General features: G+C 50.9%; 1 protein-coding gene and 1 long non-coding RNA gene across 2 annotated transcripts in view; one reads left to right on the top strand and one right to left on the bottom strand.

Moving 5' to 3' along the window:
* The window catches only part of Jade2 (jade family PHD finger 2), a 46,632-nt gene extending 26,780 nt beyond the window's left edge, over positions 1 to 19,852 (bottom strand). The window contains exons 1-4 of the mRNA XM_077801647.1: positions 19,771 to 19,852; positions 16,490 to 16,613; positions 11,527 to 11,584; positions 9,216 to 9,310 (exon numbers count right to left, since the gene is read on the bottom strand). Of these exons, the coding sequence (XP_077657773.1) occupies positions 9,216 to 9,310; positions 11,527 to 11,584 (153 nt within the window). The 5' untranslated portion in view covers positions 16,490 to 16,613; positions 19,771 to 19,852. The remainder of the gene's footprint in view (positions 1 to 9,215; positions 9,311 to 11,526; positions 11,585 to 16,489; positions 16,614 to 19,770) is intronic.
* Positions 18,865 to 20,242, top strand: LOC113199907 (uncharacterized). Its single transcript, XR_013344134.1, has 4 exons — positions 18,865 to 18,943; positions 19,121 to 19,287; positions 19,443 to 19,579; positions 19,830 to 20,242. It is a non-coding gene; the product is annotated as an uncharacterized LOC113199907 (long non-coding RNA).
* The last annotated feature ends 751 nt before the right edge of the window (positions 20,243 to 20,993 follow it).

Consider the following 20,993-nt stretch of genomic DNA (forward strand, 5'->3'; position numbering starts at 1 on the left):
TTACATCCATGAGACAAGAGCAACCACTTCAAGGAGTATTCCAGTCCTCAATTCAACCTCCAAACCCGTCATGTCTATCATTATGCCTGGAGCAAAGTCAGCTCACTTGGCTTTCACCAGGCTCCAGGCTCCTGACAAACCAATTCAGTGCTAACCTCTGCCTGCTGGGGGTGCACTCATCAGCTATATGAGCCCCACTGGAATCCAGAGCCATTACCACAAGGAAAAAACTAAATGGGTGCACGGATGGGTCTGGAAGCAGCATCTTGCAGAATCTAATTAACATCTGCATCTAGCTAGAGAGGGCCCTGGCTTGAAAAAGGTCAAGTTTCCTGAAGACTCTATTTGCCAATATAATTTAATTGTTAAGACTAACACCCTAACATTTAATTAGGGTGCCAGTGTGAAAAAATTAAAATCAGATTACGATTAAATGCTAATTAAACAGAAGATGGAATGTGGCTAAGATCTCACAGCCCTGATAATTTGCATATCTTATTAGCAAGCAGCAAGACAGCTAATATAAGAGCACACACTCAGGCGCTGAGTGCTTTGGGGGCTCCTTTCAGCAGCACCTCTTCAGGAATGGAAGGCTTACTCCACGGAGGCCTCTGGGGACCCTTGGAGGCCCAGAGGGCTAGAGCTGAATAAATAATTCAACTCCCCAACTCCCCTCACCTCCAGCCCCCATATAGGACCTAGAGTGAGCTGACCTCAAGGTGACTCAAATTCAGAGAGACAAGCCTGGTTCTAACAAAGTTCCAAGTTTTTAAGTTCTTGTTTTTGGTACCAGGGATTGAAACCTGGGGCACCGTACCACCCCTGAGCCACATTCTCAGCCCTTTTTATGTTTATTATTTTGAGATAGGGTCTTGTCAAATTCCTTATTAGGGCCTCACCAAGTTGCTGGGGCTGAATTTGAACTTGCAATCCTCCTGCCTCAGCCTGGGAATATAGCACTCAGGTGACTGGACATTACTGGCCCTTTCAGACAGGACTAATGGGAAAAAACTAAATGGGTTTCCATAAGGAGGTCAGCTCTATGACTGTCAGCTATCAAGCAGAGACATGGCTGTGTGCCAGGTGACAGACAGCTGCTTGTAATTCTGACTCAGTAGTAGTTCCTAGACCAAGTTTAAGAGGTAGGTATTTTGGACTTGAGAAACTTGGAGAGTTAACCTACTCAAGGTTTACCTCTTGAAAGTGGCAAAAGGCCAGGCCAACACAACTCCGGAGCCAGACTGTACTTCCTCCCCCAAGGTCTCCAGCCACACCACCCCCCAAGCTATAGTCCAAAGTTCTAGAATCAACCTTCAGCCAAATCAGGTGGATTCCCCAAGGGGAATATGCAAATCTGATGGTGTCCTTTGTAAGTTCCAAGCCCATAGCCCTCAGGCTGAAGTGCAAGTCTATAGTGGTCAAAGGCATCCAGCACTGTAAATCTCCCAAGGGCTTTTTACATGGGAGCCTCCTTCTGAATCACTCTTCTCCCACACTAAAGTGGGCCTGGCATGCTTCATCTTGAAGGTCTCCAGTTCAGCACATATCCACTCTGGGAAGCCCTGCCCAATGTGAGGCTGGGTTCTGGATGTTGTTGGAATTCTCACAGCACCTGTATTGGAAGCTTCTGGTTTCCCGCCATGACTTCCCTACTAAGAAATGAAAGTATGGAAGTCTGGCTAGACCACAGTGCACATGGGGCTTGGCACATGCTAGGTGCAAACAAATGTTGAAAAACTGGAGATTATTCCATGGATCAGCCACCTCTTCCTTGGGTGCTGCCCCAGGCTATAGCTGGGCAGCTGGGTACTCTGTTACCTTCCGTAGTAGCCTCTGTACATTACCTGACCACAAATATGGCAGCCGGTTTCTAACCTAAAACATCTTATTATTTTGATAAGCCAGGGATTAGGCTTGGAAAAGAATAACAACTCTGAATAATTTATGTAAACCGAGTAAAGAATAAAATGGACACTGATGCACATATTGATGAATGGAATTCATGCTGTGGCACGGAAGTTGGAAGCTAGAAAACAAGCAATTTTCTTAGAACGTGAATGTTTACTACTCTTCTGTCTTTTGGCAGAAATCAACAAATTGTCTTTAAAGGTCTGCTGCCTAGCAACCAAGTTCTGCTGAGCTACTTGGGAAATACTAATTGTAACTTCTTTGAACAGTATGGAGGATGTTTAAAAGGCACAAACTCTAATTTAATAACCAACCTGGGTGCCAGGGGTGCCAATGCAGCCATACAGGAGGCCAAAGACCCTGCTCTGTCCAGATGTAGGGATGTCGCCCCAGGAACACATCACGTGACCCTGCTCTGTGGTTACTTTTCCTGAAACTGAAGACTACAACCCCCACAAATCTACCTTTCTACACTTATTTCCCTAGGAAGAACTGAAAGCAGGTCACATAAAAATGATCAGTGCAGCTGGGCACAGTGGTGAACGCCTGTAATCCCAGCAGCTTGGGAGGCTGAGATAGGAGGACTGCAAGTTCAAGGTCAGCCTCAGCCATTTATCAAGGCCCCAAGCAACTTACAAAGACCCTATCTCCAAAGAGAAAGTAAAAAGGGCTGGGGATGTGGTTAAGTGTCCCAGTAGGAAAACAAAACAAAAACAAACAACAACAAAAAAAAAAGAAAGAAAGAAAGAAAGCCCAGTGGAGCTCAGTGGTGTCTGTGATCTAAAGCAAACAACAGGCAACTTCCAATGTGCAGTGACACTCGGATGGCACAGGTGAAGTTTTAGAACATGATGGTTGGTTCTGTGGCTGCTATTTGAAGAATTCATCCTGGAACCTTAGTTTTTTGCTTCCTTTCCGCATGGGCTGAATTACCGTGTCAGAGTCCTTTGGACTAAGAGGTGCCAAAGAAAGTTGGATTTTTTTGGTAACAGGGATTGAACCCAGGGGCACTTAACCATATCCCCACATCCCCAGCCCTTTTTATTTTTTATTTTGAGGCAGGGTCTAGCTAAGTTACTTAGGGCTTCACTAAGTTGCTGAGGCTGACTTTGAACTCATGATCCTCCTGCCTCAGCCTCTTGAGTTGCTGGCATTATGGGCAGCACCACTGCCCCTGGCAGAAAAGTTGGATTATTTGAGAAAAAGCTCTAGCATTTACCACAACTATGAAATAAAATTATCTTGGAATTATTTGTTCAATATCAATCTCCTTTGATAACCAAACAGCAGAAAAATACACTGCATGTGTCCAGTGTCTCTATTGCCTTTACTGTGCCCGTTTGTGGTGCTGTGCTTGTGAGGGCTGGGGATATAGCTCAGTTGATAAAGTACTTGCTTAGCATGCACAAGGCCCTGGGTTCAATCTCTAGTACCACAAAAAAAAAAAAAAAAAAATTGCTTGTGAGTTGGGCACAGTGACACATGCCTGTAATCCCAGCCACTCAGGAGGCTGAGGCAGAAGGATGGCAAGTTTGAGGACAACCTTGGCAACTTAGTGAGACCCTGCTTCAAAATAAAAAAGAAAAAGGGTTGGGGTCGTAGCTCAGTGGAAGAGTGCCCCTGGGTTCAGTCCTAATATAGCATAAAAAGAAAACAGAAATGCTTATGGAATGAGTAAAGGAATGAATGAGTCCCAGGAGTAGCCTGAACAATGGCTAAAGGTTACAATTTCCTGTTTCTGAGGGTGGAGGTAGGAAATTGGCCCTGAAGGAATCTTCCAGACAGAACTCAGAAACTAGGCCTAGTTACTGTCCAAAGCCAATGGAAATGACTTTGGCCAGGACTGCCTATCTTTGACCTGTCCACATCAGGAGGGGCAACCTTTCATCCCGTAAAAAAATGTTTAAGGGTCTCCCTCAAATAGCCATTGTTTCCTGAGCACCCAACTTACCAGAAATTATAGCTAATAGTTAAGCCATGTCAAGTATTGTGCTGTTACCTAGCCTAATTCACATCACCCCCATTTTACAGACATGAAGCCTGAGACCCAAGAGAGGTTAAACCACTTGTTTGAGGTCGCCGCTGTCCTTTAACTACAGCAGTACTTACTGCCTATAAGCCAGCCAGAGAGTTTATCTTTAAATAATCTATTTGGGGCTGGTACCTGATAAAGGGTATCTCAGTCAAGAGTAAACCTACACTTAAAATTAGGTATGAAATACCACAGGAAAGTTCTGGGAATAGTCACCCTTTGTCCAGTCATGTTTCAAGCTACCACTAGGCTAAGTCAGTCAGATGCATTTAAAAAAAAAAGAAAAAAAAAAAAACCCACTCAACATCTCATTCTCTTATTTTCATGAGGATAACAGCACTTCCTGCTCTTAAAGAGAATTTATTACGCACATTTCTTTTGCAAGACAAATCCCAGAGGCCAGGAGGCCTTTCCAGCTGGCGGGAGCAAACAATGTTCCCGACTACACTAGAAGTGGATTCTGCTCCCCCACTCCAGAGCTGAAACTCAGAAAGCAAGCGCTTGGCCCAGCAGAAAGAGCTGCCTATCCCGCAAGGTCAGGGTCACAAAGGAGCAGCAGCTGGTGGACTAAAATGTGACTCACGGCCACAGGGGCTTTTGGGGAATTCTCTTGTTTTCTCTCTCAAGTCTGTGGACATTCTGCATATAACTACAACACAGGCCATCCGTGCTTTAATACAAACATCTGGGTAACATCTCTGTTCCTCTAAGAATGCTTCTTATTTATTCCTGTGCTTCTGAGCCCCAAGACAATCTAGCCACCCCCACCTTCACCCCTCTCCTGGGGTAAGTCTTATCTTTAAAAGAATGAGTCAAGCCATGAGACCACATATTTTGGAGGGATGTTCTTATATAGGAGCTTTGGAGGACATAGGTCTCGGGGACACCCCTTTAGTTGTTTCATCTCTCTCCCAGTCCCTGTCCCTGAGGACAAGGAGCTGGGCATCAGAGAAGGGCCACTGTGGAACAGGTAAAGATCCCACTTGTTCCCTCCTCCAGGGACATACTAATTTGTCACCAGGGCCTACAAAAGAGCTGACAGTTGGACCCCAGGCCTTACTTCACCTTACACCTCCAACCCCTGGCTCCCACTCACCTCTGGGACCTCCCCTGCTCCCAGGCTCCATGGGTCCCAGAAAAGACAGTCATATCAGCACAACAGAAATTCCATGGCAGGACAGGTTTGTTAGACTCCTAGATCTACAAACACCAATCCTCAGGCTAGAGACAGTCACTTGACAAGGGTCACAGTGTTCCCCAGTGGCCAAGCAGGAGCCTTTGGCAAGGCCAGCTGCACCACCTCTAACGGACACTTTCCTGTACAGCACCTGCATCCTGCCGGCAGCCAGGGGACAAGCTCCCCAGGGACAGGAGCTGTGCTTTCTGTGTCTCTGGCACAGGGCCGCGGACTGAGCTAGGCCTCTTAGGCACTCCCGAACTTGCTGGTCTGAGCATCGGCAGTTCCCAGTTCCATGTCTCTGCCCACCAGATGACTTTCTGGGGACACTGGTTTCCTGAACACACAGTTTTCTACCTCAGGAGGGGAAATCCCCACTGTCTGGCTTGCCCTTCTGCCTGCTTCTCCGCCCAAGGCCTGGGGAAGACATAAACCACAGGGCTGGCCTCCAGTTCTCTTCAAGAACTGTCCTTCACAGTCCTGGCTCGCCTCAGGCAGGGCAGAAACCAGTCAATCCCCCTAGCACCTGTGGAAAAAAAGGGGGGGGGGCTTTCAGCCCCTGCCCCCAGAAGCTTCTTGGGAAGAAGCCAGGAACTCCTGTCTTAGGCAAATGAGGGGAAAGTTTAAGATTGGAGTGCTCACAGTGGCTCACAGCAGGGTTTTTTTGTTTTTAAACAAAAGCATGGGTACCAGGGGCCCCACCCCAGACTATTTAAATTAGAATTACCTAGGCAAAAAGTTGGACGGAGGTCTGGTTTTGGTGTTTATGTATGATATGTCAAGATCATTGTATTGTCTTGAGCAACTAATAAAAAAAAAAAAGACTTTTGTATATATTGAGAATTAATGTAAAAAAGAATAATATGCAATTCCTTGAGATGCTGCATCCCACAAAGGATTAGGCACCAACAATGACTACCTTATTTGGTGAGACAGGCCTGGCCAGAAACCCAAGGTTTTAGCAGAATTTACACAATAAAACCAGACCCTAGGCCAGGTCAATCCCTTTCCCTCCTTCAGGATTTAAGGGCCAAGGGCCAAGGTCCAGATCTCTGTTATGATGGGATTCCACAGACAGGCAAAACAGAGCAAGCTGCAGGCTGAACCTTCTGGTTCAGCACACACACACCCTTTTTTTTCAAAGCACAAGGGGTCCTGGGGCAGACTTCAGACTTTGTGAGCTTCCACCAATAATCCTAACCCAACTTCTCAGGTAGCGCAGGGCCCTTTCATTCAGGCATCCTTACCAAGGTCTGCATTCCCCTTTCCTTCCAGCTGAGGGAGAGGCCACCCATTGGGTAAGGGCCAGATGAGAAGCTGGGCCTCAAGGCCTCAGCCCTGTCCAGGGTCCTGACTCCTGGTCAGCACTTTCTTCAGTCCTGGGGCACCTTGCTGGGTGTTAGGAGGACCTGTACCCCTGGTGGTGGTAGTGGGAGCAATGGAAAGAGCAGCCTCTGATATCATCACAGAGCATCCTGTCTCATCTAAACCCAATCTCAGCACTTCCCAGCAGCTGAGTTTACTATGTACCTACAACTAGTGCAATACTAAGACTGGAGTTCTCAAATCCCCCCATCACTGTCCAGATTTAAGAGACCAAGTGAATGGAGACTTCCACAGCTTTGCAACCAGTTTCTATACCACACTTGTGGCTTTGCAAGTGTTCCCAATAGGAACTTAAGCCTAACTGTGATCACACAGTGTGACCAGCTTGACAGCTGCCCCATAGGCATTGGGTAGTTGGGGTTCCCCAAACACCCTGCAGGCTGGGCAGACCATAGAGGCCTTCCCCTTGCAGCCCATTAAGAGAAAGAAGCAGCCCAGTGAGCAAATTTAGTGCAAATACTCTGCAGCCAAGTCCTGCTTTCCTCTCTGCCTTCTCATGAGCCAAATAATCTGGAAGCTTTCATTGATGGTTCCTTCTCTGTCTTGCAGAATTTATGCTGGGCACAACTCAACCTTCTCACTTAGAGACAAGGAAAACCTCAAAGGCTGCTCTCCAGCCTTCTGTGGAGAGGGAAAGCTTGTCCTTGGCCACAGTTCAAGGCCAGGAGGACTCCTCAGCCCTCCAGGAGCCCAGGGCTTGAAAGGGGGAGGTGCATCCCAGCAGAAATCCAGGCCACCTACAGAGGCTCCTGGTCTGGGACGTGGGCCTATGTGTAGCCAGTCCCTAGCAGGGCCCTTATCATGGTTCTACTCTATTTTTAGATACAAAGATTCTAGACTGGAAAACCCAAGAGGCAGGGGAATTTTCTGCCCCATGCAAATTGTTCTTTATTCTCAGCCTTCAGTAACACCTGTTTCCTCCCAGCCATGCCTGATCCTGGTGTAGGTGGCAGGCCTGCCACAGGGAGGCAGCTCCTCCACCCACCAGTGCCTGGAGGGGGCGGGGCAAGGGAGGAGACTGGCTGGAGCTTATCCAGGAATCAAGGGAATGAGCCCGCCCCAGGGGTCCCCCACCCCACTTCGACCTGGGCTATTAAGAACAGTAACTAAGAGGATTATCAGAAAAAGCAAGTTCTCCGGTCCAAAACGGGCATGACGTTTCCTGCCTCCCAGAATCAAGAAGGCACATAGAGATGGCCACTATTTTGCTAATTCTTCCTTAGCAACTGGGGAGCCACAGTGGATCTTGAGAGTGGGGGAAGATCTCCTACAACCCCAGGAGGCAGGACCCTCCCAAGGCCCCACCTGCCTTTGGCTCCCCTGGCTGCACGTAGGCACATTCCAACCTCCCATCCTGCATAAACCCCAGAACTTTCCCCCTCCTAAACAGCATTCCCAGAGATATCTCTGTCCATCTCCACCCCAACACCCACAGGGCCATGGAAGGCCACCAGGTTGGGGTGGCTGGGGAAAAGGTTTCAAAGTATTCGGACCCCACAGCCCAAGGGAAGAACCCTAGGGTAGGGCAGTTCCGGTAGGTGGAGTCCTTTTTCAAAGGGAAGCCTCTGTGGGAGACCCCCCAGGGGCTGGCTGAAGGCGGTGGCGCCGGAATTGCCCCGTAGTAGGGGAAAGGAGAGGAGAAAGGATGGCTTGGAAAGACACCTTCCCCCACACCAAACAAAGGGCACAGTGACAGAACTCTGGGCCTTCCCACCCTTGGTACTGTTAGCCCTGAAGTTTTCAAGTCTCCTCCCTGTGACCAGGGGAATCTTATTTTCCTTTATCTAAAATAGAATTCTCAGGAATCCAGCCGAGGCAACTTAGAGGGACCCTGTCTCAAAATAAACTAAAAGGGCTAAGGATGTAGCTCAAGTGAGTAGAGCGTCCTGGTCCCAATTCCCACAAACCCCCACAAAAAGGTAGTGTCCACACCCCCAGTCTCCTCTACAGACTGCAGAACAGTGCCAGGTTTGAAATGCCCACTGCTGAATGCTCTTGGGGGGCCCCAGGTGTGCTAAAGGCCTCTTCTGTACCCAGTGGCAATGACAATTACCCCCTAAGGAGCAGTAAGAGCCCACGTGACTTTTCTGGAGCCACAGGAGCAGGTGCTGATATCCATTTTTATTTTTTAATCCCCAATGCTCTTCTCTGCTCCAGAAGCCAAATACCTCAACTTTCTATGGGAAACTTCCCAGGTCAGAGCCAGGAAGGCAAGTGCAGGTGCATATGAAATGATCCTAGGTAGACGGCTCCACACCAGCAAATCCTATGTCCCTTGGCTTGACCTCCAAAATGTCCCAAATCCTCTTGCTTTTTACTCCACTGCCACAACCCAGCTCTAAGCCATCAGTGTTCCTTTCTCTCCTGAACAACTGCAAATGGTTTCCTTTCACAGCAGCCACTGGGACCTTTTATTAAAACATCAGGCTATGTTATAATCCTGTTTATGATCCTTGAAAGGCTTCCCTCTCAGATCAACAGGAACAGCTTTACAACAACCTAGGAGGCGTAGGTAAACTGGCCCCCTCATTCATTCCACCCAGTCACACTGGCCTCCCTTTGCAGAATGCTCAGGGCCCTGTGCCAGGAATGCCCCCCTCCCCTCCCCTGCCACATAGGCATGGTTCACTCTCTCACTCCCCACAGGTCTCCAGTCACCTCCCCACCCCAGCTTCATGTTCTCTGGGAAGCTTGAAGCTTGCCACAACCCACCTCTGAGGGCTTCTTTTCGTTTTGCCGGGGCCAGCCGGACTTGGTGCTGCTGGGTAGTTTGGAGCATCTTGATGCTGATGCAGATGTAGCGTGACCTGTAGAGAAAGAATAGCCCATGAGGGAGACCAGCCCTGGAGGGCCAGGAACACCACCTGCCTTACAGGAAGCCCACAAGGAAAGCTCTGGGTTAAATTATCAGACGGGGACCTCTGTCCCTGCTCTGGGCCTCAGCCTTTCCACTGTTGAATGGGGACATAAGCCCTCCACCAGTCACCTCCCATAAGGGGCTCTGTGCTAGCTTACCCTGTGACCCCAAATAAGTCCCTGCCTCTTTGGAACAAGCCTTTTGTGCTCTCTCTGGCTGGTTAAGAACATGATGCTTCTCTGGGAAGATGCCTAGGTGTCTTCGGAGTAGGGCAGGGCAGCAGGAAGCAGTGATCCTCAGAAGTGGTCAGACCCAGAGACCATGAGGCTCAATACCTGATATAGCCTCTTAATAGCTTATCTCCATGGGCAAATGATTTAGTCCCCAGGATGGCACTATTAGGACTATTAGATGGTGCCTCATGGGAGAGTCTTAGGTCACTGGGGCCAATCAATCTTGGACTGAAATCTCCAAAACTGTAAGCGAAATAAACCTTTCCTTCCAGAAGTTAATTATGTCAAGTACTTCTAATAGTGAGGTGAAGCTAACACAGGGGTCTGAGATGAACTGTCTTTCAGGGTTGACTGATTTGCCTTTGAAGTCTTAGCACAGTCCCTGGCACACAGTGATAAACATGGGACTCTAATTACTATTCGGGTCTAAGGTCCTTGCTAAACTATAGCACTGTGTCTCCTCCCCTGTGAGTCAGAAGAGCAACAAGAGGGGCCACAGAGAAACCCAATGCTTTGGTTGAACAGAAACAGCCAACCACAGTGGGCACAGGAGCTGGTGGGGAAGCATTTAAGCCCAGGTCTGGCCAACCCTGGTGCAGCTACAGGGCTCAGCTGTCCAGATGCCTGCCCTTGCAGGTGCCTGGCCCTCTCAAAGGGTTCCTCTGCCTACACCAAAGGTAGAAGCAGAGGACATGGTTCTTGGTTCTACTGAGCCAGGCCACAGTAGTGTGTTGCAGCCACAGAAGGGCAGCTGCTGTAATCTGCTACATAGGGGGATGGGCCAGCTTGAAACAAGGGTCAAGCCCAAAGGACAGTGAATGAGACCCTGCACACTGGAAAGGGACTGGAACCTGAATGACCATCCTAGTGCATCTATCTTTGGGCTCTTGGGGGATGTGGAGCTTTGGGAACTAGGAGATCCCATTAATCTATTTGCTAACCACAAAGGTTTGCATGAGAAATCAGGTCTAGAGGCAAAGAGCATCAGGCCTGGCCGCCCTGCCAGTATGGCCTCTTTCTTAGCCTGGGCCTCCACCAAGGTGACAGCTGCTAGGTGGGATCTTCTTGTGTGTGTATCCCTCCAACCCGTGGTAGATGGAACTCCTTACTCCAGGGAGCAGGGCCTGGCTTCCTGGGTTATCTGAGAGGAGCAGCCCATAACCTCAGACTGGAGAACGGCTCTCCCCTGGCATGAACCTCCTTCCCTTCTCTGCTCCAAACTTCAGAGAAGGCTCCTTAAACCCCATTATCTCCTTCACAACATGACTGCCCCACCAAGACACCCAAATGACACCCATCCTGAGCATAAGCCTGCAATTCTACTGCCAAGATCCCATGAAAGTTGGGTTTTTTCATTAATTTCTTTCTTTTTTTTTAATGTATTTTATTTTTCATTAATTTCTTTAGCCAATATTTACTAAGCACCTACTATATGCCAGAATTAGAATCTGGGGAGTTAGAATTGGGGATACAGCACTGAGCAAGAAACAGGCCCTTTTATCTCTGGTTAGAAAATGATACTTATCTGATAATTATAATGGAGAGTGACAGGTTTTCTATCTGTGAGGTAGGGACTTCCCAAAAGGGCCCTGATTCCACAGCAAGGGCAAAGAGAGGAACTTTTTCTTCTAGCAGTCAGAAGTAGCAAATGCAAAGGCCTCAAAGGGAGTTGATCTGCTCCAACCACAGCAAAACAAATGAAGATAAGACCTGAGGTGGAGGCAGGTAGCATGAAGGAGACAGGGGGCCCTGGAGGCCACAGTAAGGTGCAGGGACTATCTCAGGAGCAAAGGGATCTGACTTGATTTATGCTTTCATCAACATGCCCTGGATTGAGCTGAGACCACGAGGTGGACTCCTTCCACCCGGGCCTGTGGGCCTGATCATCATTCAAATTCTTCCCCTATAGGAGTTGCGAATTGGAAGGCCTTACTGTCACTAGTGTCCGAGTTGTCGCTGCTGATGGAGTATTTTCGCCTCTTCTCTTCCATCTGCAACAAAAGGAAGTCAGATCCATTATATTCATGCAAGGTTTGGAAAATCCTCAACCTTTTAGTTAACCACCCCATTCTCTACCTCCCCACACTCCCTTCCATGCAGAAGAAGGAGAATGAGGCTCAGCCCTTCCTAGTGTTTTTCTCAGCCAGCCTCAATCTGTCCCTACCCATCTGTAGAGGCCCAGCAGCTGGGATGATCAGAAGTCTGGCCAAAGAGGACAGAGGGAGAACTAATAGGATCAGCAGCTCCAAACTGAACAGTGACCATAACCTGTCCAGTCCCAGCATCCACTCAATGAAACTCAGGCCCATCAGAAAACCTACGCACACCACAGAGGCCTCTGAGTGTCCCGGGCAATCCCACAGGGGGTGAGGAGATAGAGGAGAGAAAGCAAGACTGATTCTTTCATGAGCACTAGCTATCTAAGCAAGGCACAAGCCAGCACTGAGGGCACAATCCTGAGAGTGGCGGCCAGCAGGATGAGGAAACAGGATGGGGGTAGGACCCTGAGATACAGACCAACCGTGACTGGCCCTGGGTGGGACTGCCCAACTCTCCTATCCCTCACTGTCCTCCCCAGATTAAAAATACAGACTCACTTTATCTTAATAGGAATACCTAACTTCAAGATACCAAGGGCAGCTCTTGCACACAGGCCTCAGGGTTGCCCTTATCTACAATATCTTGTGCTCTGTTTGCAGGCGAGGCTCAGCGTCTTGCCTGCTGGTAACTGGCTGAACTGAGATTTGAATGCAGGTCTGATCCTGGAGCCACGTGAGCTATCCATGTGCAAACCATCAATTCTGCTAATTGGAAACCTTTTCTCATCCACTTCTTCCTCTTAATCCCGCAGAGCCCTGGGTGGCTTGATAACCTGCTCAGGGTGTCACTAATGCTCTGCGGCCCAAGTCTTCACATGAAGCGCAGGATCCAGCTTCACTTTCCACCCTGCCATACTCCTGTTAGTTATAAATGGCCTCATTGCTCACAGCCAAAGACAGGGAGGGAGTCTTTGTCTTCAGGAAGCATGGCCTGTGGCCCAGCCTATCTGTAAGCCAATTAGCCTCTCTACCCCTTCCTGGGGACCTACCTGTGACGGATGACCCACTGCCCTAACCCTAGTGATCCTACTAAGCCCAGGGGTGCCCCCTTCTTACTGCAGTCCTACAAAGACAGGGACCATTTACTTAGTAGGTGACTACCCAGATCTCTGGACCAGGATGACCCTTTTCCCTCATACATGACCTTAGCTAGGAGCTTCTCTCCACCTCTGTGGAGAGAGGTGTCCCTCAACAGAATGGCAGGAAGGCTCAAATTGCTACTTGCTGCTCAGCTCCAAAGGTGCAAAGTGTTCTCCAGAAGGTGAGGGACCCAGGGATAGCTGGTAGTGCAAGCAGCAGGGATGTAGGAGGTAGCAATGACAAGGCCGCTAAACACTTCTTGGGGCAGGAGAGGATACTCTGGTGGGCCCTCACTGAGCACTCCAAAGAGCCCTTAATTGCAGGTGAATAAGATGACTGTCTTGCTTTTACAGATGAGGAAACTGAAGCACAGAGATGGGGTGACTTGGTCAAGAAGACAGTGCTTGTATTTGACACAGGAGACCATGCTATTGTGACCTTCAGACTTCTTCGCCTCTATGCAGCAGAGAGCAAGCAGCCAAGCAACCACAGCTGCGACCCTCCATGTCCTCCAGGGTCAGTGTCAAGAGTGTAAAGGTGACTTTGATAGAACCCAGATGCTAGCCCACATCTTGTCCAGTCAGGCCCAGCCCTGCCACTGGTGGGGTAGAAGAGGGAAAGGTGCTATAAATACATCCACCTGTATCCTCCTGCAATCCTGTGCAGGAATTCCATTTCTTTTGTTTTTAGCAAAGAGAGTAGTACCTCCAAACCAGGGGCTCCTACAGCATTAAAAAAAGCCAAAGCTGTGGGGGTTCAAGGTATTGCTCGATGGTACAGCCTATGCTTAGCATGTGTTAAGACCCTGGGCTCCATCCCTAGGCCCATGATGTGGGGAGCAGGAACTGTGGATTCAGGGGTGCTGAATTCAAATCCTAGCCCTATCACTTCTCAGGCCAGGAACTTTGGCAAAGACCCATAATTTCTAGGAGGTAAACTGGATCTAGATTTTCACAAAGATCTCCTGAATTTAAAATGTTGGCAACATTTTAAATTTTTAAAACACTTTGAGAGGGCCAAACTGAACACATTCATGGGCCAGAATCAGTTAGCGAGGCAAAATGAGAGCAAAGTACAGCCCTTGGTACAGTGGGGCTGGAGCTCCATGCAGATGCTAGATATTAATACCATGGTAGCCTTAGACTAGGGTAGAGAATCCTGCCAGTAACCACCTGGGACCCCCTTGAACAGAAAGAGCAATGACACTATATATTATGAAGGGGCCCCCGGCAGACTTCTCTGATTGCCCACACCTGTCTCACAATGCTATGTCCTACTGCCCAAGGACCAACAGGCAGGTAGACCCACACCTCATCTAAGCCACCTCCCCATCTAACCTGTCCTTCATAAGGACATCCGAAGAGCAACTAGGGATCATTCTCCTGGTCGGGGCTGCCCCACTGGAGGCAGTTATTAGGGAACAGATTTTGTGGTAGCTTAATTGGAATAATAACTAGGCTTCAGAGTTCCCTGTTTTGTGAGTAAAGCTTCTTTCCTTTGAACTAAGTCCATGCCAAAGGCCTCCCTGCCTCAAGTGAGCCCCCGGTCACAGTGCCTACCAAAGCCTCAAATGAGTCCTGGCCCCTGTGAGCCAGCCCCACAAATCACCCTCTCCTTTATCTCAACAAAAGGGGCCGAGAGGACTCCATTTTCAAAGCTCAGACCTGAAGATGCAAAAGCAAGTAGGATGTGGAAGTGCTGAACTTCACCTTGGCCTTTGATTTTCTCTTTCTATTGGTCCCTCTAGCCTCTCCCAAGAGCAAAGTCTGCTCTGGGAGATGACCTCAATATCACAAGGCTCTTACTTTTTAGGGGCAAAACATGAAACCTAATCTATAAAGGACAGTCTAGAAAAGAAGCATCTCCTTTCCCTGCCATTCACAACTCCTACAGTATCCCCAAAAGTGACCCAGGCTGGAAGCTTTCCTTCAGGACTGTGTGTGCCCTAGAGCACCTTCAAAGGGGCCCGGTCTCTCTGTGCATCTTCCACCCCACAGTCAAACCCTGGCAGGAACCATGGGCTTGCCCCCAGAATACACTTTTTCCCACCTCTATTATTACCACTCCCATCTAAACCCATCTCGAGTCTTGCCTGGACCTCTTGCTCATTCCCTAGCTTTCACCACTGTCCCCCCATAATCCAGGACTCCACACAGCAGCCAGAGTGATCTTTAAAAAGCACGAATCAGATCACAGCATGCCCCTACTGAAAATCTTTCAAAGGCTTCCTCCTGATCAAAGGACCATTTGCAAGCTCCTGACCACAAGAGCCTACACAATCTGGCTCCTGCCCACTTTGACAAGTTCACACTGACCATGATCCCCTTCCTCACCACTTTATAGCCACATGGGCCTCTTTTCATTTCCTCGAACAAGCCAAAGATTCCAGGCTTCGAGACCTGGCACAAGCTGTACCCTCTGTCTGGAATGTTTCATATGGTCTACGCATGTCTGACTCTTTACTCTCCAGGTTTGGGTTTAAACATCACCTGTGTCACCCTATCTAAAGAACTTGACCATGTAGTCACTCAAGGTCTCCAGGGCAACCATCACAGTCGTGTTGGCTGAGCTACTTGTTGGCTGTCCTCCTTGTGAGTGTGTAAGGAGCATGTCTGTCTAGATCCCTGCAGGAGCCCCAGCAACCCCATCACAAGGTAACCAGTTCATAATAGGGAGTGCTGAGTGTGCTCTTGTCCCCTTCGGAAGTGTCGGGACTACACAGCCCAGCTGGCCTGCCTGTGTCTTGCAGGAACAAACACCCCAGCCCAAGATTCCGTCCTATTTTCACAGCCTGCCTTCCCTGTCTTGACCTCACACATTTTCCACGGGGCTTTATTTGGTTGGGCTCCTGGCTAATGATCAATGTCAACTCAGTAATAGAGCAGCAATTTGGTGGCAGATGTTTTCTTGGCAGCCCTAGCTATTGGTCTTAGTGGGGGCCTCAGGTCTGGCCTTGGAACACCACCACCCAATGCCAGCCCCCTTTAAAGACTTCTCCGCAAATAAACTCAAATAAACACCCTGGGCCTCCATTAACGCCCTTCCAGCTGACCCTGGGAACAGTGGGCCTTTCAGGTCTGCTACTGCAATCCTCCCTGGGCAGTTAAAACACCCCAATCTGGCCTCCGGCCTCTCCTCTCCAGGGGCCACCAGGCCTGCCCTGCCCGCCACCACACACAGCAGGATTTCGTCCTCCTCCCTAAAAAAGGGGGAAAGGGCTTTCAAGCAGGCAATTTACCATTCCAGACACAATCTTTCAAAGAGAAACAAAAACTCTCCCTGTCTGAGGCAGACCGCTAAGGCGTGTGTGTAATAAGATGCTAATACAATTTAATGATATTTCGGCTGGAAAACCTGTCCTCAGAGCCTCCTTGTGTCGGGAAGGCCAGACATTCAGAAAACAAGAGCTGCACACTTTTAAAACTGCTTAAAATGGGGGTCAGAGCCCCACTCTTTCCTATCTCTCATTAACTTTAATGCCTTCTAGGGGACAGTAAATTGCAGTTACAAAAATGATTTTGTGCACACGAGGTAGAGAGCTGCTGCCTGCAATCCTCAACCCTGCTTCTCCAAGGCGAGGGAAGCTCAAACCTTCTAACACCATCGCTGCCCACCTGCAATTCCAAGTGTCCTAGAGAGACCCAGCTTCCCTAAAATGTGCTGCCTACACCCACCCTCCAAAGAATGAAAGGGACTTTGCTTTTAGTACTTCCTCACCCTATTCTTCACCTCAGAAAGGACAAAGCTCCATCCCTTTGCTCCAGGATCTGGTTGCCCAGTGGCATCTGCAGGATCCTTCAGACCTCTTCTTTAGAGAAGGGAGCTGGCTCTCTGGCCTAGCCTAAAGGTGAGAGAACAGGTCAAAGCTGCATTGAGACCCTGCCCAGGTCATTAGTAATAACAGTAAGAATGGCTAATGCTAATCAAGTGCTTACCACATGCCTAGCTTTGCGTTTTAGACTTTTTTTCCCCAGTGTTGGGGCCTTGCACATGCTAGGCAAGCACTTTACCAGTTCTGGGCTGAGTCCTCCCCCACCCTCTTTTTTCTTTTTAGTACTGGGGAGTGAACCCAGGAGTGCTTTGTCACTGAGCTACATCTCCAACTCTTTTTAATTTTGAGATAGGGTCTCACTAAATTGCTGAGGGTCATACTAAATGTCCAGGCTGGTCTCCTTGTGGCTCAGCCTTGGGAGTAGCTGAGTTGATGGGATTATAGGCCTGTGCATCTTAAATCTTTTCGGGATCCTCAAGTGTTTCAATCCCATTGGCAGATGAAGAAACTGAGGCCCAGAACCATTATCAAAGCAGATGATCAGACAGCCAGGGTTCAAATCTAGGCTGTGTAACTCCAGAGGGGATAATCCATCCCCAAAAGGTTAATGTGAATATATAGATCTCCAATTTGCAGAGTTTGGGTAGGGTTATTCTCTAGTACTGAGAGGAGGACGATCTAGAGCCCCAGGACCAACCTCCCTGGGGTCCTAAGTTTTTAGTTGGGACCTGCAGTTGTAAGCTTTTGAGCCACATGGGTGGGGGGCTAAGAGGGGGGACATGGTAAGGCAGGGTATCCTCTCCTCAATTCTAACCTATTAAAAAAACTGTCAGGTTCCCAAGCAACCTACTGCAAGGAAGTCTCTGACCGGGTCATGAGCATAAAAACAACCCTCCCTATTAACAGAAACAATGGTTATAACCAGAACACCCTGCCCACAACCTCAAAGATGTAGCAGTCAGTGTCAGAAGCCTAACTTCAAGACTCCAAAGTGCATGTGGGACCTGAGAAGCAGCAGTCCCTCCATCACCTGTCAATGAGAGCTAAGTGGATGGGATTTCCCACAGTCTCTTCCATGTATGTTACTGGCCATCTAACCAGGCAATTTAAGGAAAGGAAAAGCATGTTGGATAGGAAAACATTCTGGAAACATCTGCTTCATCCAGAGCCCAAACAACTCAGTCCTTAAACACTTCATCTCCAAAAGTGCTGGGAAGACCCTTGGTCAAACAGTTGCAAAACCAACATTCTCTGCTTGAGGTGAGGAGTTCCCTCTGAGAGGCATTTGCTGGGGAACTAAATGCTTTTCCACTCAAAACAACAGCCAGCAGCACTTGGGACAACTGAGAAGGCTCCAGATCAAACAAGCTTTCCTTTTTTTTTCCCCCTACCATGCTAACTTTCTCAATAAATTATTCGCCCACTTCGGATCAAAGCCTGTTTTTGCAGCCTGTGACCTAAAAAGCAAATAGCATCGCTTAAACATGAAAGCCCTCCTCCCTGCCTGGGTCAGCTTTATTACTCATTCCTTCCCCCCTTACAGTTATTCTGTTGTTATTTTCCTCCTCTGCTTGGTAGATCTCCCTGCGAGTCCCAACCCGCCTGAAGAAGACAGGAGGGATAGTGCATTCGTTTGGGGCCCTAAGGTGAGAAAGGAAGTCAGGGTACCGGAGAACCCAGCACCCTGGGAACCCAGGAAACAGGGCCAGGCCCGGTTGGCAGATCTCTGCCTGGCCCTTTTGCCAAATGTCCTACTGGGAATTTTACCAGTGAAAAAGGGAGTCAGTGCCACTCTGGAAGGAGGGGCCAGGAGATCCTACCACCTCCCAAGGCCAGGGACTAGATTTGCAAACATAAAAGTTTAGGGATTATCCAGTTTATCTGGGCTCAGGGGTCCTCTTTCTTTCAATGAAGGGGCTCAGACCCTTCTAGATCCTTTGGCACTGCTCTGGATACAAACATGACCCCTCTGGATGACCCCCTACAAACTGCCTCTGGATAAAACTTTGTGCCTTGGAACCGTAAAAGACCAGCCGGGGGTGCTAGATGCAGGGGTGTGGTTTAGAAATCTGCAGAGACCAAGGATGCGGGTTGCAAACTGCCTTTGGCAAAAGAAAGCTGGCGCCCCTCCCCCTCCCCAGCCCCCAGCACGAGGTTGGCGGCCAAGCCCTTAAAAAAAAGTGCCCCGGCCCGGCGGCAGTGGCTAAGGGGATTAGAAGGGGGCTTGTGCGCGCCTCCAGCCCGCCCCTGGAGGCAGTACGCGGGACCGCAGGCTGGAGGCGCGCCGGCGTGATTCCGACCGCGGGAGCCTGGAGGAGGAGCCGGAGGTAGCTGCGGGGTGCTCCAGCCCAGGCGAAGGAAGGGCAAGAGGCGGTTCGGACCCGGGGCGGCGCCGGGAGGTGGGTGGGCTTGTCGCCCCTGGCGGGGGAGGGGTCTAGAAGACTCCGGGAAGGGCACTGGAGACCCAGAGGTGGGGGTTGGGGAGGGAGAGCGGGGCAGCGGTGTGTAGTAGGGGACAGGGTTGGGGGGGCTGGGCCTCTGGAAGCTAGAGTGAAGGCTTCCTGCCTGTCTCACAGACATCCTCCGGCGGAACAGCTCCGAATGGCCAAGCTGACCCCTTCTCATCCCTTGGCCTGAGAAGGGGTGCCTCAAGACCCAGGGATGGGCGGGAAGGGACCACGGGGAGCCACAAGTCTGCACCCAGGCGGGGAGAAGGCGGGAGGGAGCTGCTCCGCAGGCGCAGGCGAGTGGGTGGGAAGGAGGGAGGGAGAGGGAGGAAGGAGGTGAGGCCGGGAAGATGCCACTGCCGGGGGCGGGGCGGGGCCGGGGATCCGGCGGAGGGACTGCAGCAGTGCTCGGTGGGGGCGGGGGCTGCAATGTCGCTCATTTGGGGGTCAGGTGTGTGCATCCCAGCCAGGGTCGGCTGCCAGTCAGCACCTTCCCCATATCACCCAGGGCCTAAGGGCGAAGGCGGAGGGCAGGGGACTGCGGAGCTGTCCCTGGAGCGGGACGCGAACCGGCAGAGTTGGGAGAAGGTAAACAAGGGCCACGCCCCCTGCCGTCGCCCCGCGGGCGCGCACCCGCCGCTCCGGCCGCCGCCGGTACATTTCCACTCTCCCAGCGCTTCTCCCCCGCCGGACTCCCGCGCAGCCCTGGGGGTGGGGGGGCCTGTCCCCGACCCCAGCCCGAGCCCCAGGCGCCAAGGCTGCGCACCCTCCACACTCACCTGTAAAGGGTGTCCCCAGACCCTCCAAAAAAAAAAAAAAAACTGTCTAATTTGTGCAGAGCCTCTGAGCCCAGGAGCCGAGCATGCTGCCCCCGCGTGCAGCGCCCGCGTGCACCCAGCCCGGAGAGGGGGCGCCGGGCGGAGGCGGTGGCCCCCGGAAGGTGTCTGGGACCGGACCGGCTGCACGTGAGCCCAGCGCCGGGTCATGTGCACCAGCTCAGCCCGGTTCGGCGGCTGGACGTGCTGCGTATCAACAAAATGAAACTCAGGAGGGCAGATAGCTCCAGGTTCTCCGAATCCCCAACCCCGGACGCTCGGCCTCCCCCCGCACCCCTCTCCCGCCGCAGCCCCTCCAACCGGCCGGAGCCCGCGGGGCAAGTTGCAACCTCCGCGCGCCCCCGCCCTCCCGCGCCCCCTCGCCGGCCCAGGGGCGCTTTGCCGCAGTCATTAATAAAGAAGGTCGCCAGGCTCACCCTTCCAAAAGTTGTTGCATGCGCCCCTCTCAGCCTCCCCGCACCGTACTCTTTAAACGACTGACCAACATGCGCAATCTCTCTCCCCAGTGCTGTGCATCCCCCCCACCCCCCGCGCTGGCTTCCTAGAACAGGCAGCCAGCAAGAGAGAGAGGGAGCGAGCGAGCAAGAGAGAGAGCGAGGAGCGCTAGCAGATCTGTTGCAAAAACACAAAATAATGCCGTGGAGATGCGCAGGGCCCAGCCACCGGGGGCTGGATCTTACCTTGCTCCGCGGTGCCCTCCCGAGGGGCGCTGCCCTCGGCTACGCGCCGCGGCGGGGGCCGGCGCGGGAAGGATGCTCCCGAAACCAGGAGCTCCTGGGGCCGGCGCGGGAGGGCGGGGGGCGCGCATCCATCCGGGGTCGTGGCGAGGGAGGCGGCCGTGCCCGCGGCGTCCCCAGCCCCGCGCTCCTGCTGGGGACGGTTAGCCCGCCAGACTCGAGCTGGTGCCGCTAGGAGTGGGAGCAAAGTAACTCCATGGACGCTACTCACCCCCCAAAAAAATAGCCTCCAACTGCGATGGCCGCGGTCGGCACCATTCACCAACCCCCTGTGTATGTTTCTGTTTCTTTTTAAACCAAGACTTCCTTGTGATCTCTTTAGAAAAAAAAAATGTGTTGGGGTGGGGGTGGGGTGGGGGCGGGCAGGAGGAGCGAGGGAGGGGGAGTAGCCACTTTTTTCTTATTCACTCGGATCTCCGCTCCCGACAC

This window comes from Urocitellus parryii, chromosome 1 (genome assembly GCF_045843805.1).
Source record: "Urocitellus parryii isolate mUroPar1 chromosome 1, mUroPar1.hap1, whole genome shotgun sequence".
NCBI lineage: Eukaryota > Metazoa > Chordata > Mammalia > Rodentia > Sciuridae > Urocitellus > Urocitellus parryii.